The sequence below is a fragment of the Cottoperca gobio genome, chromosome 24 (genome assembly GCF_900634415.1).
Source record: "Cottoperca gobio chromosome 24, fCotGob3.1, whole genome shotgun sequence".
Taxonomy (NCBI): Eukaryota; Metazoa; Chordata; class Actinopteri; order Perciformes; family Bovichtidae; genus Cottoperca; species Cottoperca gobio.
Genome location: NC_041378.1, coordinates 3,541,246 through 3,568,181, shown reverse-complemented (window position 1 = coordinate 3,568,181; position 26,936 = coordinate 3,541,246). Strand labels below are relative to the sequence as shown.

Genomic DNA, 26,936 nt, shown 5'->3' with positions numbered 1-26,936 from the left:
TTAAGTACTAATATTCCAATTCTACTTAAGTAAAGGATTTGAGTACTTCTTCCACCACTACAGCTCAGGTTAATCACCAAACATGGGCCTCAGTCGTACCTTTTCTCCATCATGGCCGCTCATGGGGAAACCAGTTTCACTAAAAGTAACGGCAAAGAGTTCCAACTGCCCCTGCGCATGCGCACTACCTCGGTGGCTTAGGCGAGTGCGCAGCAGTCGGTGTTATAGCAACAGAAAAGCTCATCGTCATTAGACACAACAGGACTGCTGTGAGCTGAGAGAGAGACGCTGTCGCACTTCAGTGAGTAACATTAACTCAACTTCACTTAAAATCTTCTTCTTTACCTTTGACATCAGTTTATTTAACGGCCTGTTTCATTTACGTCTCATATAAATACTTGTGTCGTCCTGTTAGCTGACAGTTATTCCGTCATTGATAATGTGCGTGTGTTATCGGAAAAAGGCCTTCAGAGGGGCGTAACGTCAGCCTGAAAACATAAAAAGTCTCCTCTCAGTTACACTTGGACATGTTTTGAGTTTGCTTACATCGCTGCGGTGAAATTTAAATGAAGTTGAAAGTCTCTAAATCCAACAAGCAGCCAGTCAGTAGCAGACAAGTTAGCCGCGTTAGCCCGTAGCTAGCAACGTGACAGTCCAGACACACCGCGACTGTAACGTCAACTGTCAAAACACTCCGGTTGACTCGTGAAACGGAGTGTAACCGGGCTGTGAAGTTATGCATACACACAGAGGAGGGTTTCCACTTGTCATAACCATATAGTATGTGGTGATGGCGTACTTTAATAACGGTCAGACCTTATTATATCTGCTGATTATACTAATACACATCACAACGTGCATATAGCTGTCCACCTGAGGCTATTTACTGCTGGTAACATGTCATTTATGTGCATCTTTATAAAGATACATTGAATGAGGCTAACTTATAAATACTGCATGACTTTGATCAGCTATTTTTAAAGATATTTACCCTTTATGCTCATTTTGTAAATCTAAAATAGGATCAGTTGTAAGTAAACAAGTTTTCTCAATGCTGCAAAATGCTTTGACCTTTAGACAATACAATATATATTCTTTTAATACAATCATTACAACTTTTTTTAAATAGCCTAATGTGCAATAATGGGGGTATTACTTGCAATATTATGCCCATAATCATTGCACACTTTGAATTAACCATATACACTTACCTGTACTTGAGATTTAATATAACAAAAAACAACTTGGGATATGAGAAACTTATGATTCTTACCTAAAGGTTTTGTCAACTCCTGACTTACAGTATAATTCTGGAGCTTCAATTGTATATAGGTATGTAGGCTATGTGCAGAAGTGTTTTCTGCCTAATTTATTAAACAGCTTTCATATCTGTTGCTGTAGTGTGGCAGCAGTATAGTGCTAGTACTTATGTAATTAATGTTTTGCTGACTAATCAGATTCTGTGGCTCAGTTAAACGTTTTATCATACTTAATTACATTCTTTCTTTAGATATCAACTGTTATCAAATTGGTTCCTCCATAGTATATGGATAGGGTTACGAATTTAGACTTTGACCCCATTTACAGTTGCAACTCGTATTATGTATTATGTCATGATATCCATTTTAATCTCACTTTAAACTTTTGCTATTTTCACTTAAAAAAACAGTTCATTGATTTGATTATCAAAATAGTTGCCTTGTCAGTTGGTTAATAGACTAATTGACTAAAATAAGTAAACTACAACAACATAACAGGCGAATACAACTGACACATATTATAAAAAAGAATAAACCATTAAAGCAACATAATGTAGGATTCGATATGTTGTGATTTAGCACCCCTACAGGTTCAGAGTGAAATTCACTTGGACACTTCTGCCGTAAATATGGACAGCCGTAACGTTGCACGTGCATTTCTTATGATTACATTTGATTATGACAAAAAAAAATAGCAAGTCAACAACTTTGCTAACACACCCCAATATCGAGCAAGTCCGACAACACAAAAGCTAATATTTACCCGCTCCGGTTCTGGCACGACATCAGCAATGTCTCCTGCCAGCCCCCCATCCCACCGCTGAGTGGTCAAAAGCTCCAATTCTAGCAATGTAAACACAAACAAATGGCTGTTTGTCTTAATTTGGTAGTGGGAGCAGGAGACAAAGAGAAAGCTTTTTGGAATGACTGTTCATGTTCTTATTATTACTACAGATTTGTTCTATAATAAAGGGTCAGATGCAAACAACAAGTGCTGTGATGTGTTGATCTGGGGAATGTTCTGGAAACAGGGTCTGTAAATTGGGAAAGTCCAGGTTTAGGGTTACATACATACTCTTACATTCAGGTCTAATCATCCACTTTATCATAAATCACCACACCAAGCAGGTGTTGTTTATCTCAAAGGCACTGTTCTTAAACTAATGATTATTTTCAGTGTACCGTGTCACCAAGATATTTTCTGAGTTGGTTATTGTACCTGTAAAAATCTCATACCGTTACAACCCTAAGTGGACAGTGTTAACTGGAATGCAGTCAATTCAAAGCAAATGCTTTGTTATTTTTAGATTTTTCCTTTTCTCAAGTGTGATGAATCGTAGCCGTGTTAGTTTTTATGCCTGTTGGATCTTATGCTGGTGATCTCAGCTGCCTTTGTACCGTGATGGGTTACAGCGTGTTTTCAACCTGTTCTAAAAGGATTAGCTGAGGCAGAGATTAGTGACCTGGTGAGTGAACTGAGTGAGTTGCTGCTAGTTTATCTGTGGTGTTTCTCTTTGTAACCCTGTGGGGGAGCTCTTGATCAAGACACTAAAGTTCTGACCATTCAATAGACACACAGCTGTACAGGAAGTCATGTTTAACCTTTGTTCCTCACTTCCTGATTTAAAAAAAGTTACTCTGATGTCCTTAGAGGACAAAACTGTATTTAAAATTATTTAGGCCTAAGAATATTATTTTCCACTTTCACTGAATTACATTTTTAAACCAACATCGGTCCTGATCATAACTACCAAATATGTATTCATTTTCAAAATTTTCACAGTCTAGGATATCTCAATATTAAACAATATAAATGTTGATGCATTTTTTTTTTTTGGTGCAATAAACCAGGAAAATAGCATTTATTTGCTTCGTATGGCAAACATGAGAAAATGGCTCAATCTAGTGGAAAATAGAAAAAAACTATAGCTTTGAAGCCAGGTCTCTAGATGGAAAGCCTGGTATAATAGAGTGCATGATTTTATGATAATAAAGGTTTTTATGGGTTTCAACTTTATTTTAGCTAAAATGGTCAAAAAATTAAAAAGCCAAAAATTGCCAATAAACTTTGAAGTCTGATCATCTTCACGGTGCAGGATGAATGGTCGCATCACTGATTTCTCACATGACACTGGTTTCTGTCTCCAGGTCTTTCTGTAAGGTGGTCCACCACAACCCCATTTGATCAGTTCACACCAAACACACACCCAGCGCAGGTGAGTAAAGTGTGTGTGTGTGTGTGTGTGTTTGTTTTTATATCGTTGGCCTGGCCATAAAGCATTCAAGCAAATCTCGCATATTGTTAGACATGATACCTTATTTAATAGCAGTATTAGCATAAATACTCAAGTTTCTTACATTTGTGAAATAATAATAGTAATATTAAACTTTATTTGTACAGTACTTGTCATAACAAAATTACAAAGTGCTTTGCGTAGTTGAACCATGATTAAAACAATTCAGAACTCCAATGAGGCAAATAAAATGGAATTAAATGCTGTGAGTTTGGCAGTAGATTAAACAGTTTACATGATTCTATGATCTTAATGAAAAATGTGATGGTTTCCCTTCATAATTCTGTTTAATGAAGTGTATTTCCATCTTCAAAAGAAGATTTATTAGAATCGGTCTCCATCCATCCATCCATCGTCTACCGCTTATCCGGGGTCGGGTCGCGGGGGCAGCAGCTCCAGTAAGGAACCCCAATCTTCCCTTCTCTGGGCCACATCCTCCAGCTCCGACTGGGGGATCCCGAGGCGTTCCCAGGCCAGTGAGGAGATATAATCTCTCCACCGAGTCCTGGGTCTTCCCCGGGGTCTCCTCCCAGCTGGATGTTCCTGGAACACCTACCTAGGGAGGCGCCCAGGTGGCATCCTTACTAGATGCCCGAACTGAGCTTCTCACCCTATCTCTAAGGGAGACGCCACCCGTCTGAGAAAACCCATTTCGGCCGCTTGTACCCGTGATCTCGTTCTTTCGGTCATGACCTTCATGACCATAGGTGAGGGTAGGAACGAAGATCGACTGGTAGATCGAGAGCTTTGCCTTCTGGCTCAGCTCTATTTTCGTCCCAACGGTGCGGTAAAGCGACTGCAGTACCGCCCCCGCTGCCCCGATTCTCTGGCCAATCTCTCGCTCCATCGTCCCCTCACTCGCGAACAAGACCCCGAGGTACTTGAACTCCTTCACTTGGGGTAATGGCTCATTCCCTACCCGGAGTAGGCAATCCACCGGTTTCCTGCTGAGAGCCATGGCCTCAGATTTGGATTTGCTGATCCTCATCCCAACCGCTTCACACTGGGCTGCGAACCGATCCAGTGACTGTTGAAGGTCACAGACCGATGATGCCATAAGGACCACATCATTTGCAAAGAGCAGCGATGGGATCCTCAGGCCACCGAACTGCAACCCCTCTCCTCCACGACTACGCCTCGATATCCTGTCCATGAAAATCACGAACAGGATTGGTGATAAAGCGCAGCCCTGGCGGAGGCCAACATTCACTGGGAACGAGTCCGACTTACTGCCGAGTATCCGGACACAACTCTCGCTTTCGGCGTACAGGGATTGGATGGCCCTCAGAAGTGACCCCCTCACCCCATACTCCCGCAGCACCTCCCACAGTATCACCCGGGGAACCCGGTCATATGCCTTCTCCAGATCCACAAAGCACATGTAGACCGGATGGGCGTACTCCCAGGCCCCCTCCAGGATCCTTGCGAGAGTGAAGAGTTGGTCCGTTGTTCCACGACCAGGACGGAATCCGCATTGTTCCTCTTCAATTAGAGGTTTGACTACCGGCCGAACCCTCCTTTCCAGTACCTTGGAGTAGACTTTACCAGGGAGGCTGAGAAGTGTGATACCCCTGCAGTTGGCACACACTCTCTGGTGTGACAGGTACCCCCTTTTTAAATAGGGGATCCACCACCCCGGTCTGCCACCCCCTAGGCACTGTCCCAGACTTCCACGCAATGTTGACGAGGCGTGTCAACCAAGACATCCCCTCAACACCCAAAGCCTTCAGCATTTCTGGACGGATCTCATCAACCCCTGTGGCTCTGCCACTGTGGAGTTCGGATTCAGGAGTTCCTCAAAGTGCTCCTTCCACCACCCGATAACCTTCTCAGTCAAAGTCAGCAGGGTCCTACCCTTGCTGTACACAGCTTGGATGGTTCCCCGCTTCCCCCTCCTGAGGTGCCGGATGGTTTTCCAGAAGCACCTTGGTGCCGACCGAAGGTCCTTCTCCATAGCTTCTCCGAACTTCTCCCACACCCGCTGCTTTGCCTCTGACACGGCAGAGGACTTGTGGGGACTTGTGAGTATCCCCACACCCGCCCGACGCCTCACACTTTGGGCAACTCCGGAGAAGAATAGAGTCTAACCCCTATCCAGGAGTACGGTTCCAGAGCAAAGACTGTGCGTAGAGGTAAGCCCCACCAGATCCAACTGGTAGCGCTCCACCTTCTGCACTAGTTCCGGCTCCTTCCCCCACAGAGAGGTGACGTTTCACGTCCCCAGAGCCAGCCTCTGCTGCCCGGGTCTGGTCCATCGAGGTCCCTAACCATCACTGCCACCCGTGTGACAGCGCACCCGACCCCAGCGGTTTTTCCCATGAGTGGTGGGCCCACAGGATGGATGGATGGGAGGCACCACGTAGCTTCTTCGTGCTGTGCCCGACCGGGCTCCATGGCAAACCCAGCCAGCTCGCTGTCGGGCCCTCCCTCTGGGCCTGGCTCCAGATGGGGGGCCCCGGGCTTCATGAAGTCGTTTTGAACCATTCTTAGTCTGGCCCCTCGCCTGAGACCAATTTGCCTTGGGACACCCTACCAGGAGCACTAGGCTCCAGACAACACAGCTCTCAGGTTCATAGGGACACACAAACCTCTCCACCACGATAAGGTGATGGTTCCCAGAGAAAAAATATTTTAGTTTCCTGTCACATTTCAGCAATTATTTTAAGAATTTGTTGCCGTTTTATCTTTAGAAAAAAAACATTAATTGAAATAGTTTGTGTCATATGATGCCACAGCTTTAGTAATGATCCATTTTTTCATTGCAGCCTTTGCTTTAATGCAGTCATTCTGTTCTGTAAAACAGCTCTCCTCGCTCATTACAGCCTGGAATAACATAACATAACATATTGTGACTTCTCTTTGATCGCTATTTAAGATAAGATAAGATAAGATAAGCCTTTATTGATCCCAATTTAAACTTATTCCACTCGGCCATCCTGACATTTGAGCTCACCTCACTTAAGAGATGCAAGATATGCAAGGCTACACCTTGAAGATGGAGACGTAGAGGCTGCAAACAAATGCCAAAAATAACATTGAATCAAATTGCTGACTTTTAAGTGTTCCTTCTTATCTCCAAAAACAATTACCTCATTTTTGTCTTTGTTTAATTAAAGAAATATTCTGGCACATCCTATCAATTTGTGTGTCTTCTCCACTTATGGTAACTTTGTTTTGTTATTTTTGTTTTCTATAATCTGAGCCAGTGGAAGCATGTAGATGTTAAAGAGAAGATGCCCCATAATAGAGCCTTGAGGGACTCCGTATGTCATATTTTTCCTCTCAGATGTGTTGCCTATATACACAAAAGATATATAAAATTAAAAGACATTTGATACAGCCCTAATGTATATTTAAGTATAGTTGCAAGTTGTCTGTGCTTTTTTTGTCTCAAGTTTACAAATATTGTTTCATAAATTAATCAAACTTTAAGCTATAAGTATTTATCAGCCTTCAGAAATCAATCATTCAACTGTTGCATGTGATATCTGTTTTGTGTGTTTTTGTGAATTAGGAGGATGGCGGTGAATGTTTACTCCACCTCTATGACCATAGAGAACCTGAGTCGTCATGACATGTTGGCATGGGTCAACGACTCTCTGCAGCTTACACTCACAAAGATCGAGCAGCTCTGTTCAGGTGAACACACACACACACACACACACTTTTATTAAATTGTCAAGCTTGTTGTTACATTCAAAATGTATATCAAGCTCTAAAAGTATTTTTTTTAAAACTTGTTCCCTAAAGGTGCTGCTTACTGTCAGTTAATGGACATGCTGTTCCCTGGCTGCATATTAATGAAGAAAGTTAAGTTCAATGCTAAACTGGAACATGAATACATCCACAATTTCAAGGTCTTACAGGCTTCATTCAAGAGAATGAATGTGGACAAGGTGAGAACACACACACACGTACACACACACTCGTAAACCTGTCACACATTCAGATTTGATTAAACAAATCGCCACCCTGGGTTAACAGAGTTGTTGAAATATGTAAATTGACATTCGATGCATCAAGGAAGAAGAATTATTCTTCACCTCTAGCCGCATATAGTTTGAAGAGTAAGAGTCGGAAAAGTTGATGTTTAATATAGTTGAAATGATATTTTCTTATCTATATTATTATTTATTTAGGTGGCTGTTATTTTGACAGAAATAAGGGGAGTGAGAGAAGGGGTGACATGCAACTAAGATCAATTAAACATGGGACGTTGTGCTTACATGCTCAGTATCTTAAATGTGGCCTCCTGGATGCCCCAAAATAATTTGTCATGAAATCCCCAGATGTTTGTATTGGGTTGTCCCATCTGCCCTTTGAAAAACATTATATAGATGATTAGAGCTGCAACGATTTGTCCTTGGACCTTGGAGTTTGAGACACTGCGAGAGTATTTCCTGACACTTTATAGAACAAGCGATATCAACGCCTCATCTCTCTCTACGTCTCCCTCAGATCATCCCTGTGGAGCGGCTGGTGAAGGGGAAGTTCCAGGACAACTTTGAGTTCCTTCAGTGGTTTAAGAAGTTTTTTGATGCCAACTATGACGGGAAAGACTACGACCCTCTAATATCACGGCAAGGCCAAGAGGGAACGCCGCCTCCATCCAACACAGGTACAATACAAACACACACTTCTCTCTTCACACTTGCTCTCACCTCTTCATGCAAACACATCCCCACCTCTAACCCAGGTGAACCCTGTGTGTGTGTGTGTGTGTGTGTGTGTGTGTGTGTGTGTGTGTGTGTGTGTGTGTGTGTTGTGGACATTGACTCTCCATAAGCAGCCTTGCACACATCACACAATTTCCTGCTTTTACTCACAAGTAGTTGGTCAGTCAGCCAATCAACATTTGGAATTGCTGCATGTAAATAATAAGAAGATGTCCAACATACTGTACGTTATCATCAACAGTCTCAAGCGGAAGTGCTCTCTCCTGGCTCTATAATATTGGACAGTAAAGTGTGTGTGTGTGTGTGTGTGTGTGTGTGCCTAGTCATTGTCAAGGCTATGCATTTGACTCTAGAATTTATCTTTAAGGTAATAAATTCAAAGCACTCTGCAAACACATCCTAATAAGGATTCATCTGTGTGCGTGTGCTTTCTTTTTATCTTTGTGATAAACAGTTACAGTTTTTAAAGTTATAGAGGTGGAGGAAACTTTTGCAAAGTAAGGACACTTTGGCCCGTCCTCATCTCTTGAAGGGGCTTGTTGGTGGTTAGGATTTAGCTTTAAGGTTAGAAGTTGGTTCAGTTTAGGGTAAGAGTTAAGGCTGTTTTGAATGGAATGAATATAATGTTTTGGGTCACATTTACACACATATAATGAAAGTAAAGCAGGAGCTTTTATAAACCCAGTCTAGACCGCTGCACTGGGTAAAATGAAGCGACTCTGACTATATAAATGTGTATGTGTGTGCGTGTGTTTCTGTCTTCCAGGCCCTGTGAGAACTTCTCCCACAGTACCAAAGATTGCCCCCCCTCCCCAGAAGCAGATCATTGTATCAGCACCCCGCAAACCTGCACCCATGACCCGCAATGGAGGAGACACTGAGCTCTTAGAGCTCAACCAGCAGGTACCAACTGCTGTGATCTGTTCAGACTGGTTGTGCTACCCAGGCGTATCTAAAGTAGTTAAATCTAGCTGCAACATTAACATCACTTATTATAGTAAGAAATATTATATTATTCTGCATAAGGAGTACTTTTACTTTTTTAAATTTAAGTATATTTTGATGCTAATACTTTTGTTCTTTTACTCAAGTCAGATTTTGAATGCAGGACGTTTAGTTGTAGCAGAGTATTTTTACACTGTGGGATTGCTACTTTCACTTGAGTAAAAGACCTGAGTACTTCCTCCGCCACCGCAAACACCAACCTAACCAAGAGCAGTAATGCATCATCCTAGCTGCCCTTAGCCTCTTCCTTTCTTTAAGCAACCTTCAACCAGGAAAAGCTACATCAATGGTGAACCGTGTTGGTCCTCGGTGTCGATCGCTTTCTATTTTTAACTTTAATCCTTCTTGTTAATCTGGAGTATCAACTCCCAGAAACTTTTCTCAGATGCTTCTGAGGATGTTCCGCCGTAGCTTCCATCATACTCCTATCTGTCGCTGGGGTCCGTCTCCTCTACCTGCCCCCTTTTAAGCTCTGGCTGGTTGAGGTTGCGGCAAAGTCGCCAAAGTCACCACAGACACTTTAGTATACTGCAAAATACAGAGCTTTCCCTGGTGGCGATCATCTTGAGCAGCATTGTGGGAACTCGTTCTATTTTACAATATACAGTATTAACCCTTCTGCTGTTTATCTGTTTGTTTTTTAAGAATATATATTTATCTCGTACCCACACAAGCTGTTTGACATGCCTCTCTCTGCTCATAGCTGCTGGATCTGAAGCTGACTGTAGACGGATTGGAGAAAGAGAGAGACTTCTACTTTGGAAAGCTGAGAGACATTGAGCTCCTCTGCCAGGATAACGAAAGTGAAAGCCTGATCTTCAGCAAAATCATGGATGTACTGTACAGTACAGAGGTAAATACAGGACGGAAGGTTTTACATGTTTACAATGTTTACTTTAAATACATTGGAATATATTTGGTAGTTTTTGAGATACAAATTGTACATATAGTGAAATGTTTTTGTGATTTAAAAACAAAGCAAAAACTATAGAAATGTACAATTTACATAGAAGTTTATACATGTTGAGATGCCTTACAATGAAAAGAATGAAGTGTTATAAATCTTTGCTGATTTAAGTCCTTTCGAGAGTGACGGAAGTAGGTCGTTCCAAAGAGATGGTCCTCTTTATTTCAATTAATATTTATTAATGGAAGTCCGACAACACGGAAGATAATAGTCCTTAGAGTGATTGTCTGAGGGAGACTTTAAAAGGTTCTGGAAAGCGCTAGGCTAGTTATGAGTTGGAAGTACACAATTATACACGAATACACAAGTCTGGTAGATGTTTACATAAAGAACTACCTATACATTTGTATTTTCTGTTGGAGATGAGCAGAGGAGTTGCATCTTTTTAGCAAAGCTAAGTATACATGGCAAGGAAATATGTTTATTATTCAAACCTGGTTTCTCATTTCCATGACTTAAACTGCAGTATCTTTAATCTGTCTCAGAGGTCTGATGATCACCAAATTAAAGGTGGAACAGAGAGCCCAGGTAGTCACTGCAGAGTGAAGTAGTGTGGCCAGTGAGGGACGTCTCTAAACTAACAAGGACATATGCCAACTCAAGAAGGAAGAAAGTTATGAATAACACCAACAAGCAGACATTTATACGACAGCATATTAGGGACATTGTAGTTGAGAAAATACAAAATGACGGAGCCGGGGGGGGAGGGGTGTATATTCAGAGAAAAACTTTAAGATTAATGTTGATTATTCTCTGTGGGTTATAAAGTTTAATGTGTTTCTTTGTGTCATGGAACCGCATTGCTTCACACATAAGACGGTAAACAGGGACGTTAGTGACGAGGTGCTACAGTATGTAAACAAGATATCCTGATCCATTCGTCGTCCAAATCAGCATGTTGTTTTTTTCTGGCCCAATTCACGGCAACGTCTCTTCAAAGTCTGCATGCTTATGATAATATGGTGATTCTAGCATAAAGCATTTCCTCATTATTACATCCGATTGTTTGGTATCATTTGAGCAGTTCATCCACAGCAGGCATAATACGGGGCAAGCGGCCGAGTCTGTGGCGTGATGAGGTTCAAGTGAAGTGAAGCCGTGTGGTTCCTTGAAAAGAAAGAACACCGTTTGTCCACTTTAATCTCTGAACATTTACTACTTTAATCTCTGTGCGTGTATCCACGTATCCTTCTCGTACATTTCCCAGGATATTATTTTCTTCTCTGAATATAAGCCCCCTCCCCCGAGGCTCGGTAAACTAAAAGTTATGGCTTCTGATTCTGATGCACACTGACCTCAGCCTTCTTTCACAGGAGGGATTTGCACCACCAGAGGATGAAGATGTCGACGAAGGGGCACAGGGTGACCCGGAGGAGGAGTTCTGAACTCTTCTTGCTCTCTTCATCATCCTCCCCCCACCTCTCACCCTTTAAACCTACCTGATAATTATCATAAATCCACTTTTTATTCCCCTTTTGATTTGATTTTTTACTATCTCCCCTTACTTCTTCCATCTTGTCTGCGGCTGTCCATATCCATGACGACTTTGTTGCTCTTACTAGCAAAAGACACTTATCCTCGACCCGTCAGGACTCTGGCCCAGCAGCCGAGCAGCTTACTCGACTTTATTCTAACTTGTTACCAGAGGAGACAGCTGCACTGCAGGGCTGGTGTAGCCTGCTAGAAAGCTTAATAGCAATGAGATTACATGGATCCAGCACTGGAGGCAGGTCACTTTTTCTCACCATGCACTTTGATTTTGTGACCAAACACACGTGCATCAGGGTTCTTTGCAGAGTTTATATATGAAACCACAATGTTTTCCACACAATGTGATCAGTTTGAGGATTTATTGTCTGTAAATTTCACAAGGCGAGATTATAAATGGTGTTAAGCCACTTTCACAGAGGCCTGCACATATATTTTTTGACATATTGCACATGATGACACATGTGGACGGACATTTACACTACCCCCCCCCCTTCGGACATATCACAGACTTCGAACTGCTCACATGTACATGCATAACGAAGTCATCATTCCCGAGGTGAAAACATCACAGTCTGCTTTTATTCATCGAGGTGCGTCACCACCAAAGACGGTTTTGACAGCTTGTTCATGAGACAGCACGATGTATTTATGTTTTTATTTATTTTATTTTTCTGTAATCTGCAACAGTTTCTGAAAAAGAAAGTGGTTTTGGATTTGGCAGAATTGAAGGTATTGCACTAAATGTAGACGAACTAATCAACTGAAATGATACAAAATGCCAACGTGCAGAGAAGATACAGGAAGATGCAATTTTATATTTTGTAGATTTGTTTGAAAGAGGTTTGTTTTTTATTTGCATTGAAATGCTCAATGGCCAAGTTAGAGGTGCCAGTATTAGAGTAATTTATCAGATAGATTTAGCTTTTTATGAATGAGGAGAAAAAAGTAACGACATGTAATACACTTAATAAATACTAATGTTTGACTGTTGATTGAGTTAAACTTTTTAGCTGCTATCATTATTCTTCTGTTGCCGTATTTAATTGAGTTTTGTTTGCAAAGCGTTAAAATGCCACAGTGGCTGCCAAGGAACTATCAGTGTGGTTTATTGTGATTGACATTCGTTGAACTTATCTGAGAGAACAAATATTGAACCCTCTCTCATGGTAGCCATGTGATAAACTTGCATCTTCTGCAGTTACTGCTCAAATGAAATAAAGCTCTGATATTCAAGAAAAGTAACAAACCTTTATTGTTGTGTTTGCTTTCTGCCACGTTGCTGCTGTATTTCTGTACATCAGGAGCATACTTCTAACAACAGGGATGTTAAGTCTTCATGTTCTTGGAAAAATATTTTGGGAGCAAGAGAGGTGTAATGCCAAGGACACAAAAGATTAATATTGACCCAGTTAGACCTCCACTCTGGCCATTAGTTAATCTTCCACTCGTAATGAATGAAGGAGGTCTTGAAACGCATCCAGGAGGTTTGTGCCAAACACTAAGTGACTCATTTGAGCGACACTAAACGCCTCTTTTGGGAGAAACTGCAGCCAAAACTCACCGTCTGTTCCGCAGACTGAAGCCACACAGGAAACTGCAGCCGTTAATCAATCGGCTAATCATCATTTCAGCTACATGAAGTGGTGGAAGAAGTACTCAGATCTTTTGCTTAAATAGAAGTAGCAATCCTAGAAAAAGTAGGCAATACAATCTTATTTCTTTAAAAATTATTTCTGGAGCATATCAACTATATGAGCACATTTCTTTTTTTTTTTAATAATGTGGATATACTCAAAGTACTTAAATTCAACGGCTGACCGTCCGCTGAACTTTCTGTTTTCTGTTTTTTTAGTACAGTATTACATCCTTGTCTTCCAGTTTGATTTGAGTGTTAAAATAATCCTCTTTATTTTTTGCCAGATTCCTAATGTACTACTGACATTCGTAAAATAGATTTTTGTTTCTTGTTCATTTTTACAAAATGTTCTACTGTTATCAAAAACCTTTTAATACTTATTCAATTTAATAAGAGGGTAGATTTCTGATCTTGCCTCTCAGAGTGGCATTTCATCAGCTTAAGGATTGCTATCAATGCAATGTTGCAGATATAGTGGTTTGTAATTCATTGTTCCATACAATAGTTTTGTGGGGAGAGAATTTGTGGATAAAGCATCATTTTGTGGTAAAAACGTACATAATAATTTATTTTATTGTACATATGCTCATGTACAGTACAAACAGATACATGGACAATAGAAAACCATGACAAAAAAGGACAAAACAAATATTTTAATTACATTTTATAATGCCAGATTTTATTAAACATTTTTTAACATCGACTACATTATATTAATTTAATAACTTACAGGTTCTAATAGCTTTTTTTGGGGTAAGAAGTTGCTATATGGCTATAAATGTATATCTATTTTCAACCTTATCTTAACTAAAATAAAGGATTACATCAAACATATATATTTCAACATTCATCTTCAGTTTTTTAAAGTTGTATATATATATATATATATATATATATATATATATATATATATATATATATATATATATATATATATATATATACAGTTAAATCTAAATCTAAAAATGTCTTGGGAAATCTTTCTCTGGTAAAACGTGGACGTGTACGAGCCTGACAGTAACGGTTCAAACGCATCACTCTGACGTCATGTCGACAAACGGGACGTGGCACGCGGAAGGTTAGATGATCAGAACCGTTGAGTCGTCCTGTTTCATTCAGCAGGAGGAAGGAGACATAAGGAACACTCCGATATCTGGACTGGAACAATATGGCTTCAAACAATGGCTCCGTCGGTAAATGGGAGGTGGTGAAGAAAGGGAAGAAGAACAGCAGCGCAGCCGGAGGAGGAGGCAAGAACCCGGCTGACAAGAAGCCCGTCAGCGGGGGAAGGAAAGCTCTGGGCGAATCTAACCAGCCATCCAGACGTAAGTGGCCCTGCTAGCTGCTCCGTGACCCATTTACCTCACTGCAGAGGTTACAATGAAAGGAAAACGATGGAGCTACTCATAGCGCTACATTATCTCCTTTTAAATATGAACTTTTCTCTGTCTTGACGTTAATGATAATACTAGAAACGAAAGATGGCTCATAGCTGTCATCTGATTTGACATGCTAGCTACTGTAGCATAGCATCGCGCTGTAAAGCTACTTCCTACGTTTACAATATTTTGTTGCCCCGTTTGGTGTTAAACCAGTTCATTTGAGTGGCTATACTTAAGCTTCTCTGCTGACACGTTACTTTCAAAAATAAAAGCTAATATCTGCCTAATGTCGTCCTGCCACATACAGCTAGACGGAGTCGTTAGCATGTGCAGTTAGCTTGCTAGCAGTGTGTCAACATAGCAACGTCATCACTGAGGAGCTGCTTCTCATCTGAAACATGTGTTCGCAGCTGTGTGACCTATTTGTCTTCCTGCTGCTGTTACACTTTTGTGAAATGTATCTCTAGGGGGTTGTTGTTACGTTGCAATTGAACAGTATAACGTCAGGCTAATGAATTAGACATCCGCTTATTTCCACTTAGCCTACAGGGTTAGGGTTACAGCTGTCACTGCTGAGTGATCAATTACCAATGTATTTTAGGATTTTCTTTAGGATCCCTATTAGCTGATGCATCAGATACTCTTCCTACGGTCCACACAAAACGTAACATATTAGACACTTAAAGAATGCTATTATAATTTAAATAAAAAGTGTAACTAACAATTTTTTCTCGCATATTTCTATACATATTCATAATCCCTTATAGATGTTATTATACATCAAATTAATAAGAAACCAATTTACATGCAAAACGAAATCTTTCAACATACTCTAATACATTAAAAATAAAGAATTGTGATGGGTTTTTCTTCACTTATTGTGTGCTATTGCAATTTGAGCTGGAAGTGACTTAAATCCCATGTATCAAGTATGTGTAGTTGTCAACACACCACGTATGTAATTGATCATACTTGCATGTAACTTGATGTTTGTGTAACGCCAGCCTGAAGTTACAGCCTTACCTGTAGATCAAAAGTGAAACTGCAACATCCTGCAGGTGTGACCGGTCTAGAGCAGGCCTGGATTACCATCTGGGTAAATTTGGCAACTGACTTGGAGCCCCATAACTCCAGAGGCCATAAAAGCCCTAGCCTTACTGTGCGTAAATCAATTTTGAAACGAAGCACAATATCAGCTGATGGTAGGCTTGATGATCAGCTGAAAGTTAAGTCATGGGTTATTACCTAAAGCTCTGTCTTGAAGAGTGGAGCCTGTGTTAAAATCTAGTTTCACTTCATTATCAGCTGATACGTGTTCCCAAGTTCCTGAGTTAATGTGTTTTAATTATCTCACAGCAAACCTGGAGCCAGGACAGGTAGTGTTCAGAGTGTCTTTAATGGATTTCTTTAAAAATATATATACAGCATACTTTACATTTAGTAAACCTGGCAACAACTACATTTTAATTACACATCCTCTCCTCACAGCGACTTAAGATATCACTCCGCTTCTACTATTTGTTTATGCACCAGTTTTATCAGCAAATCAGCCGGTCCAAAGTCTGTCTGGTCACATTGACCGCTGCTCATTTCCATTTAAATGAAAGAATTATACAATTCTATTCATGTTGTACATTCACAGATATAAAACAGATATTTAATGTATAGGATTTTATTTTAAGATTGGAACAGTATAAAAAATGAGCAAATTAAAAAGAGAAAAGCAAACATTTTCAAAATAAATAATTAATTTAAATAGAAATTGACATTAATCTAGATCTAAGAATCGCTCAGATAAGGCAGTCTAGGAACATTGATTTCTACCTTTACCATCCCCCCCCTAACTTCCTAAACCTGTCGGATATTGCTTGACTTATTATGTGTCATTACTTTATGTGGGATGCATGTTTGTCATACCTTCACCTTGAGAAGGTCGTATATAAAACAGCTGATATGACACCGATATTGAACTTATATAAGCAACACACGCTTTGCTGCAGTCGGTTCTGTGTTGTTGAGAAGTGTCTCAGAGTGGTTTGATCTGTATCTATATGTGAAGCATCCTGTCAGCTATTCTTCTGCTGGTGTGAGAATCCATTCCCAGTCCACCCACCCTACAGGGGGGCCATGTTGGGTATATCTACTCAGATTACACCCCACCATGACCCTCTGGTGACAGACACCAAGGCTGTGTTTCACTCATTCTTTCCTCACTATAGTCAGGAATGAGACGGAAACTTATCTACTCACTACTCCACCTTTTATCTTAGTGTTGAAGTAATGCGACCGCGGTGTAGCTCGCTGATGGCCTAACGTTTTACTTATGGTGATTGCATTTACGCTTCAAAAATCATAGAAGTTCATTTGAGATTTGATGAACAAAACGTGTAAGTAAAAAAACCGTCTGTCTTTTTGTCGAAGGGAACCACGGTGATGCTAACTTCTGGCTTGGCGTACAAAAATACGTCTTTGTATAAAGCTGTCATTTACATATTACACCAGTCGAGTGGACTCACTTGTTTACTGTATATAACAGATTTCCTCTCATGTCACGAGCTGCTGCTGAAAATGACAGACTTTCTGACACGTATATGAATATTGTTTTTAGTATAAATAGACATGAACACCTGATCAGATTACCTTGTCTTTCGGTACGATCCTCACTGTTCAGCTCTGGTGATGCCTCTTATAAACTGAGACATTCACAGAGATGACAACTGGCATCAGTGTTCAGTTTAGGGAAGTGAAAAATTATCCTAACTAACATTTAAATAGGGAACTAATCTTGTGCGATGAAATGAATCCCGTCCTTGCGTCACAGCCCTGTGTTGTACAGACCAGATATAGTTTTAGGTTTGTCAGCAACATGTACAACTGAATCATTAGTGAACAACTGGGGAGCTCTGTCAACACACACTCTAGTGTGACTGGGAATGTTGTGTGAAGTCGTGTGTAGTTAAATACTGTAAATGTCTTTGCTGAGTGAGTTAGGATTATTAGAGCCTTAGTTATGAAGCATCTTAATCTGAAAGTTCTGGGGAATACTGGAGACTTAAAACAGGATTGTTTTTATTTATTGGTAGTATACAGGCCTAAAATATCTGGTTAAAACTGGTCAAACTCTAATATGAAGTCCGTTAAAGTGGAAACAGTTTGTTTACAAATCGGGTCTTAATGAGGAACACACAGGGGAATACTTGAAATGCTGCTGGTGCTTAACCCTATTCCTTTGTGGATTGTGATGGGTGTTGCATGAATTTTGTCTTGGTTAATAACAGCCTATTATGCAAGCCATAGAGAGAGAGAGAGGGGGGGGGGGCAGCACAGTATGTGAGGGGAGTGAGCAACCAGGGAGGGGAATGCCATGGTTTCATGGATTAACTTGATTATCAGGACACGGGGTGCATATAAGAAAGTGTTATAGAAGGCTGCATTTAAAAAAAGATGTCTGCATGTTTCTTATTCTACCGTGTTTCCGTTCAGAACCAATAGTGATGTCAGAGACTCTGTACGACAACTTTGAGAAGATGGCAAAGAAACAGAACAAGGAGCAGGTTCCACCACCAGCCGAGACGGAAAATAAGAAGCCCTCGTCGAGTAAACCAGCCAAGAAACCACAGTCCAGCAGCCCAGTCACGCCCGCAACTCACAAGACCCTCGAAGAAGCCTTCAAAACTGTGAGTAATGCACACAACTCTGTTTTCAGGCCTTTTTAAAACTTCCTGTTTGTTGAGAAATTGGACGTCTAAAGGCTTGAATCAAAGGCTTAAAGCAGAATATTTGTATTTCTTGCAGTTAAATGAAAAGAGGAGTAATTAATTAACTATTTAGAAGATTCTTGGGTGAATTCACAAATAATGGTTTGCAGCCGCTATCTGCCCGATCTCAAGGTCTGATTCACAAAATATAATGTGTTAATGATATTACAGCGTAATGTTTTGCAGCTAAATGCAATGGACCTTTTTTTGCAGAGGGAGTTCATTTATATAATAACCGTATTCTTTATTAATTTTCTCCTCATTTGTTTTATTTTTTTCATTTATTTTTCTGAAATGACATGTAGGAAACTTTCATGGTACCAGACTAAGTTTGTTTGCACGCAGCATGACTTTGATCTTTTGTGAAGTCACTATTTTTGCAAAAAGACAAAAATAGTGACTGGTCAGTGAGCGGAAAGAAAACTAAATGTAGTTTGGCTTTGCAAAAGCTATACATATCTTCACACAAACACACAGAAACAATGCTGCATTGTTGAATCTTCCAAGCAGACGATCACATGCTGGAACACAATCTCATCTTTTGCATAATGGCCGGGTTGTTTCTGAGGGCGTTAAAGTTTTCTCTGTCTTGTTTTGTTTTTAGTTGGACGTTGGGGACTTGAAGCAGCAGTTGGCTCGCAGTCAAACTCTGTTCCCAGAAAACCCATCGGTGTGGGTCAAAGACCTGGCAGGATACCTCAACCTCAATCTGACGGCACCAGAGATTGAGCCCACACTCAGCAGCTATGCTCACGGTCGGTCAAACTCTAACTCAGACAAACAGTTTCTGCAGGACACGATTATCCAAAAACTTATTTCATGTGTCAATTTCTCTGTGTTTTTGTCCCCAGACTACCCATACTGCCTTTCAGGAAAAGAGCTGAAGGGTGTGATCAAAGGCCTCATCGGGCGCTGCAGTGAGATTCTGCCAGATTTCTTCGACCACTGTGTTTATACTATGCTCAGGGAGCTGGACAGACAGTCAGGTAGGTGTAAGCGCTTACACCATGGTGCCAGTTTGCCTCCTGGGCACTGCCGAGTTGCCCTTGAGCAAGGCACTGAACCCCCAACTGCTCAGGCCGCCTGACAGCAGCCACTTCACGCTGACATCGCTCCACATAACGCTCCATTAATGCATGTGCATAGGTCCTGATTGTGCATGTGTGTGTATTTCGGGCCTATGTGTGTAAAGTATTAAAATAACAAGAGTGAAAATTGAATTTTCCCTCGAGGGATTAATAAAGTATAAGAAGTCATTGTCTTAGTCATGTTGAAGAACATAGTTAGTCTTATTTTTCTTTGATATTTAAAACTGCTGGTCAGAATACAGAAAGATCTCCAGGATCAAAGTTAAAGAACACACAAAAAACTGCTTTTCTTTCTATTTCCAGGAGAACCTCTGCACGGCTACAGAGTTTGCATCCAGGCAATCCTACAGGACAAACCCAGGATGGCAACCCAAAACCTGCCAGAGGTGTGTGTGTGTGTGTCCTTGAGTTCTGCAGATTTCTGTTTCCCAGCCCTTATCTGCTCTAAATAAACTTCAATTATGTAACAATACAAGTAAAACATTTGCTTTCTCTACTAAAAACTTGTTCAATGTTCTGGGAATGTTGTCTTTTGCAGTCACTTTGCAATATGATGTTGTAATCCCCTCCCCTCCCCTCCTCTGGTCTGTCCCCTCCAGTATTTGGAGTTACTCCGATCAGTTCAGAATCGTCCAGTGAAGTGTTTGACCATCATGTGGGCTCTTGGCCAAGCTGGATTTCATGACCTCAGCCAGGGACTAAGAGGTAACAGACAGGAAACACACAAAGCATACCCTCCTTGTAAAACACGTAGACAGTATTTGATCATCCTCTGCACTGTATCAGTCTGTGGCTCCTCTTTCTCCCACTTTCCCAACAAAACGTTCTGACATAAATTCTGGGTTGGGGGTTAATGAAGCAACAGCGCACATTTAAAGCAGCAACACGTCCAGCTGTGACCTTAAACACATTAACTTTATAAACTTCTGTTGCTGCTCCAGGTCTGCGGCCTGCTATTTGGTGAGGTGGGTGTTAGTAAGTGGGCATGTATGTGGGATGAATATTCTTTTGAAGATTATATAACTACCTTCTTCTAAATCAGATTATTGAGTTCGACTCGCCCGAGGCAAAGAAAGACAAAAAGTGGAGGCAGTTTTACGAAGCTACAAAATGTCCTTCTTATCTTGATCATGGGATATTTAATCAGGGTAGCTTCTCTAAACTGTGAGGAAACACTTTGATCTTATTTAAGCAATCAAGACTTTCCAGTCTGAGCCTCAGACTATGATGCCATTTAGATTTGGCAAGTTACTGACCTGATATTGAAACATTTCCAGTGGGGGGGGGGAAAGAGAGAGAAAAAGAAATTGTATCTAAAATGGCAACAGTGAATGTCATGAGAACAAAATGACATCTGAGTGCATTTAACTTTACAGACTTGTATAACAGTGAAGTATCTTTGGGATGCGTTGTCTGCCTTTGGTAACACGCAGTACACGTGTCTGCAGACTTTGTGTACAAGCGTTGAAGAATAAGAGCCATGTGTTGCTGCTTCAATTGCTCTGGGCTTTTTTTTTTAAAGTTGAAATCTATGATGTGAATCAAGTTCTTTTATATCTTCTCTCAGTGTGGCTCGGTATCATGCTTCCTGTGCTCGGAGTCAAGTCCTTATCTTCATATGCCATTGCATATCTGGAGAGACTTCTGCTGTAAGTGTTTCTGAGACGTACCCTTAGATAATGTCAAATACTCCGTTGAGACTCAGTTTAGGTATTTTATGAAGGTCACAAGTGTTATGACTCTTTCCCTTTCCTCAGACTTCACGCTAACCTGACGAAGGGATTTGGCATCATGGGTCCTAAAGAGTTCTTTCCTTTACTGGATTTCGCCTTCATGCCCAAGAACGCCCTGTCATCAAGGTGAATGTAACATAATGCAAACACTGGTACCCAGCTGTCCTTGAGTCATTGTGGAATAACCCCAGGTGCACAGCAGGACTAGAACGTGCAGGAAGAAGTGGGTGAAGGGAATGGATGGTTGTGAATATAGTCTAGATGTTTAACCCCAAATTACACTTGTGTTTGTGTTCAGTCTGCAGGAGCAGCTGAGGCGTCTGTACCCTCGTCTGAAGGTCCTCGCATTTGGAGCCAAACCCGAGAGCACATTACACACATACCTGCCATCGTTTCTGTCCCGAGCGACGCCACACTGTCCAGATGACATGAAGAAAGAGGTAACACACACACACACACACACACACACGCTTTAAACTGATCTTGTTTACATAACACTGCTACTACAGTAGTCTGAGTGTACTTTAGCTAAGTGCAGCAGCATAAATCATATTGAAAAGTGAACTTTCAAACGGTGTGTCGTAAATAGGCTCATTATGGTGACCAGAGTCATAAACAGTCAAGATAGCATATCTGCAAATGGCTAAGCTTGAAGGTTCTCTGAAACACTTTAGCCATGTTTATAACCACAAACCAGCAACTTCATGCTTCTTTGCGTTTTCTTTCTCCTGGCACCATGTTGGAAATAACACTTTAGCATGTGATCCTTTGGATTTGTTGTTTCTCTGTGTCTGATAATCCATGTAGTCCCAGTACTTATAGCTTATTATTACCTTATAGCTATAAGACGTATTTCAGAGTAGGAAGCGGTCTTGATCTGCTTCTGCTGTTGATCGATCATCAGATAGATTCACTGGTTAGCTGTACTCTGCGAGTTGAAAGAAGGCATTCTGGAGAATAAAAGCTCTCTTTCTCTCTCGTGTTTCTTTGCAGCTGCTCAGCAGTATGACCGAGTGTTTGTGTGTGGATGTCCAGAGTCTAGGAGTTTGGAGGCAGCTCTATACTAAGCACTTACCCCAGTCCAGGTGAGTTATACACCCCGCATTGTGAAAAACAACCAATTTGTGATTCTCTGTATCTGTGTAACAATAAGATTTTCACAGTAGTGAAATGCTATCGTGTATAGAAATGACATACAGAATTGATGTTGGCTTGTTGTTCTCTCTTTTCTTCAGTCTGCTGTTGAACCATTTATTGAAGTCCTGGAATATCCTGCCACCAAAGGTACGACTCCTCATGCCACGAGGTCTGAGGGTTCATAAACCAAACTCACCTCCCTGGAGATAGGTTGAGGCGTGTTTACACTGTCCTTCATGGTATCTGGGATCATCTTGTGTTTAACTGTTTTAGGTCCGGAAGAACCTTGAAGAAACAATCCAGTCTTTCCGAGTGACCAATGAGGAGATGAAAGAGTCTGTCGAATGTCAGGAGCTTCAGGACTGCAATCACCTGTGCCAGGTGAGACAGACGGTCACTGTATGAACTATGAATGTACCTAACAACTAAGATTAAACACAAGAATAGAGGTTTTGATTTTGTGATTTCCTCTGCCGTCTCCAGAACCTGCAGGTAAAGATGCGTGGTCGTGGGTTCCCCTGGTCCAAACTTTTCCTGGTTCTGCTCGTGTTTGCAGCCGGCTTCATCGCTCATGACGTCAGATCCCACGGCTCCTTCGCAGGTCGGTCTGAGTGCTGTTCTCTCTTTATATCAGAACGTGTGCGGCTGTTTCCATTGACTTGTATCATCATGTGTTCAGTTGTTTTTATGACCGTACGCTCAAAGACCTCCTGTGGTTCTGTTGGGTAACCCCTCGTCTGGACCGCAAGCGTATCAGATGTCCACTCGCACGTCTCATGCAACAGATACGTGCTCATTTTAATCTATGCAGCTGTCTGCACCGGCGCCGTGCGTCTCACGTGTGTAACCGTGACCTGAACCCTTTATTTATGCTTCAAGTCTGGGTTTTTTGATAATATGCATGTAAACACGGCACAGAACGTCCAGCTGCTTTGTTGCTGCACTTGATGCTCGGAGCAGTCTAGTGGTTTGTATAAACGTTACAGCGGTCTGCTGTCTCTGCACGCTGCTGGTTGCACTTTTCTAGTTGTTGTTTTGTTTTTGAGGTCTTACAATGCATGTTGTGTGTTTCAGATTCCACCACAGCCTTGTATCTGCACAACTCAGGGGTCACAGCCGTATCTCAGCAGGCCATGAGCAAAATAAAGGTGTACTCTACACAGGGCTTCAGGTACGACCTCACCCTCAAACATTCACTCTCTCCTCCAACAAACAAATGATTCACTTCCTGTAAACGCTGCTGTATGCAAATCAGTTTGTTGAATGGGGTTAGCCTGTACTATCTACCATCCAGTACAACTCTAGTTAATAATACTCGTAAAATATCTCAATATTTTATTCAGACATGTTTGCAAATTGAGAAATTCAGTTGAAATGTCCTGGATATAAATGAGGACATTGCAGTACTTTGCATTGGAAATAACATTTACATATTAAACATGCAAGTGTCAGTAAAACATGTTTTATATTGGAGCACTAAATATTTCTTTGTGCACCTAGTTGGATATTTAATTACCGTTAATTATTAAATCATTTAACTTTGGGTTTTTAATTGTGTGTTTTTGTGACCTGCAGCTGGTTGGAGACAAACACTCCTCATTATTACTCGGAGTGTGCGCGGGTTTTGGGGCCACTAATGGACAAAGGATTGGAAAAGACAAAAACAGCCGCCATCTTCATCTCTGAAAACACCACGCAGTTTATCCTCTGGGTCAAAGAAAAGACGCCGCAGGCCATAGACTGGGTGAGGCTGTAGAACTGTCACTTCGCTGAAGTGTTGATGACACATTAAGTGTGTTTTCTATAGAATCAAACTGTTGGAGCCAACAAGATGAAACGGTCGTGTTATATTTCATTAACTTGTGTCTTCCCTCCGTGTCGTTGCCCAGGTGAACACCAACACTCCCGACAGTGTGTTCCAGGTGTTGGCGTATTTAAAGGAGCTGCTCCTCTCCCTCCATCAGAACTACATCCTGCCAGCGCTGGCGTTCATATGTGAACTGCTACAGCGAGCGTGGACCAACCTACAGGACTCCTGCAAGTCAGTACTTTGAGGCGTCTTCTTAACATTTCGATACAAACGATACCGGAGACCAAACGATCAGCCGAGCAGGCTCTGCCCTAGTTAATCCATTTACAAAGGATTGGCAGTGATTTACCCCTAAAGCTTTGAACAGCTCGTGATGTTTCTGTGACTTCCTGTTGCGGGTTTTACTTCCGTTTTTACGAGCTGAGACATTTCTCAAGTGTTAACAATGCATATCAGTGAATCACTAGTTTGAAACTGGGTAGTAGTTACTGAGAACAACAACTTTACACACAAACTCACTAATGGATGAACAGCTGATGCATCCCGACTCAAAAAACTGAATTTTCAACCAGTAAGTTGAAGGAAAAACTCTCACAAACATACTTTGTTTTCTTTCCTGCAGTGGGAAGGTGTCTGTATCGTGTCTGAAGGGCCACGCTTTGTCCTTCACCAACTCAACGTGGCACCTGCTGCAACACACGACGTCGGCCATCAAGACGTGGGCTCAGGAGCTGCTGACACGAGCGTGATAACATCACAGATGCTGACTAATTTACACACACAATAAACACACATGAAGTTATTTACACACACTCTGAGGCTGCCTTTCAGTGCGTCGGCTCCCTTCTCAAGCCACTGTGGAGTCAGACGAACAAACTCACTCAAAAGGACTCTCATATTTCTTGTTTTGGCTAAAGTTTTAAATCATTTTGCTGTTGTATCATGTTGTTTTTTTTCTACCAATCTTGTTGTCACTGCTGGACGCAGAGGTTGCATCTCTTTCTCTTCCCAAGTTTTTTTTTTACTGCAAATTTCAGCTGTTGCTTTAACCTTTTGGGTTAAACAGATTGTGTAATTTATAGAAAATGTAGGTTTGTAGATGATTTATAAACCATTTTTATTTAAAGAGATATATAAAAAAATAAAAAAAGTGTTACGTGAAAACTTGGTTACGGGCAGGGAAAAGACCAAAAAAAGATATTCCAGACTGTTTCAAGCCCCACACACTCTGAAGTGCAGTATGTGTGTGTGTGTGTCTCATTAAAGCCTTCATCAAACCTGAGACTCTCCCCAGTGTAAACCCTTCAACAGGAAGGATATTATGGGTAAAAGGCTCACATCAGTCCAGAAGAAGAAGAACTCTACCTGCTGTCTTGTCTGCACATTTCCTCGTCTTTGCTGCGTCGTCACCTGTCTGCTGTTTCTCATGCTTTTTCATTTGCCATCAATGCCTGAGCTAAAAGCAGCAGTTGTACTTGAAGGCTGATGATATTATGTGTGTGTGTGTGTGTGTGTGTGTGTGTGTGTTTTTGTGTGGATCAACAAGCTTACTCTTAATAGCAGGATCATGATTAACCCCATGCTCCCTCCCCAGTACGCCAGAATAAACCCTTTCGTCTGGGAAAGGCAAACATTTCTAACCAGCTGATTCACTAACCAAGATGTTTGGATGGATATGGCGATGACTAATGTCTAACTTTGTAATGTAAATGATTTATAATAAAGACTTCAACCCCACTGGTTGGTTTATCTGTTTCTCTCAAGGAAAGCCTCCCATCCAAAAGTGTAACATCTGCTGATGAAGAACATGTGGTATGCTTGAAAGCTCCTGAACGGCAACTAAATGGACCTTGTGGTGGTGTTTGTTTTTCTAACAGTTTCCTAAATCCATTATTGTCTTTGAACGCTTAGATTAATGGTGGTATTCTGCATCTTTAATTGCATGCACCATTATTATTGACATGGATACCTCAAACATTTCCCCAACGTTTTGGTTATTTATTACCTTTTTATTAGATTTTTATTTTTCAACAGGACCGTAGGACCCCAAAATGAAAGTAAAGAAAGAAACGGAAGATGTCCTGTTTTTCTTAATGTAATTTCTATTGTTCTATGTACCTGTAAAGCATCTTCGAGTACCTTTAGCGCTCTATAAATAAAATGTATTATTACTATTATTATCAATAGCTTTTTCGGTAGTACTCCCCCTCATGTGTTTGATCCTTTTGTAAAACATTATCCCTCCCTCCCTCTCCCATCCTTGTTTATATTTTCCTCCTCATCCATTCCTTTCCCTGATTTTTAAGAGCTCCATCCGGGCCAGACTCTCCGGAACAGAGAGATATAACTTTATTTATCCCGAGGGAAATTGTTGTGCAACAGTTGCAATACACAGTAGGACACAGTATAACATTTTTAAGATTTACAAAACAAAAATGTACAAATAGTGCAAAAATGTATATATATATATATAGAACAATGTAAGTAACTCTATCAACAGTCTCTTGCTTTTTTATATCCAATTTCATTTTACCGTTGTGGATTAAGTGATGTTTTATTTAATTGTTTTTACTGTGGAGTTTATGGAGTCCTTGTTTTCCTGTGTGGGATAATAAAGTTGACCTGAATAATAATACATTATTCCGAAGATGCATCATGCTAGCAATGATGCAGTGCGGTAGGGGGAACAAGGTTACACAC

General features: G+C 41.0%; 2 protein-coding genes across 2 annotated transcripts; both read left to right on the top strand.

Annotated features, from left to right (window-relative positions):
• The first annotated feature begins 177 nt into the window (after window positions 1-177).
• On the top strand, window positions 178-12,939 carry LOC115003856 (microtubule-associated protein RP/EB family member 3-like). Its single transcript, XM_029425800.1, has 8 exons — window positions 178-301; window positions 3,408-3,475; window positions 7,068-7,192; window positions 7,304-7,449; window positions 8,012-8,171; window positions 8,996-9,132; window positions 9,938-10,087; window positions 11,515-12,939. Exons 3-8 carry the CDS (start codon window positions 7,072-7,074, stop codon window positions 11,584-11,586), a joined length of 786 nt encoding a protein of 261 aa, XP_029281660.1. The 5' UTR covers window positions 178-301; window positions 3,408-3,475; window positions 7,068-7,071; the 3' UTR covers window positions 11,587-12,939.
• Window positions 12,940-14,371: 1,432 nt separating this feature from the next.
• Window positions 14,372-25,973, top strand: LOC115003855 (transmembrane protein 214-A-like). Its single transcript, XM_029425799.1, has 17 exons — window positions 14,372-14,653; window positions 18,194-18,387; window positions 19,073-19,223; window positions 19,320-19,454; window positions 19,860-19,942; window positions 20,156-20,261; window positions 21,124-21,205; window positions 21,314-21,415; window positions 21,588-21,729; window positions 22,283-22,374; window positions 22,525-22,573; window positions 22,700-22,807; window positions 22,910-23,027; window positions 23,501-23,597; window positions 24,002-24,170; window positions 24,316-24,467; window positions 24,859-25,973. The coding sequence occupies exons 1-17, from the start codon at window positions 14,497-14,499 to the stop codon at window positions 24,983-24,985; spliced, it is 2,064 nt and encodes a 687-aa protein (XP_029281659.1). The 5' UTR covers window positions 14,372-14,496; the 3' UTR covers window positions 24,986-25,973.
• Window positions 25,974-26,936: the final 963 nt, after the last annotated feature.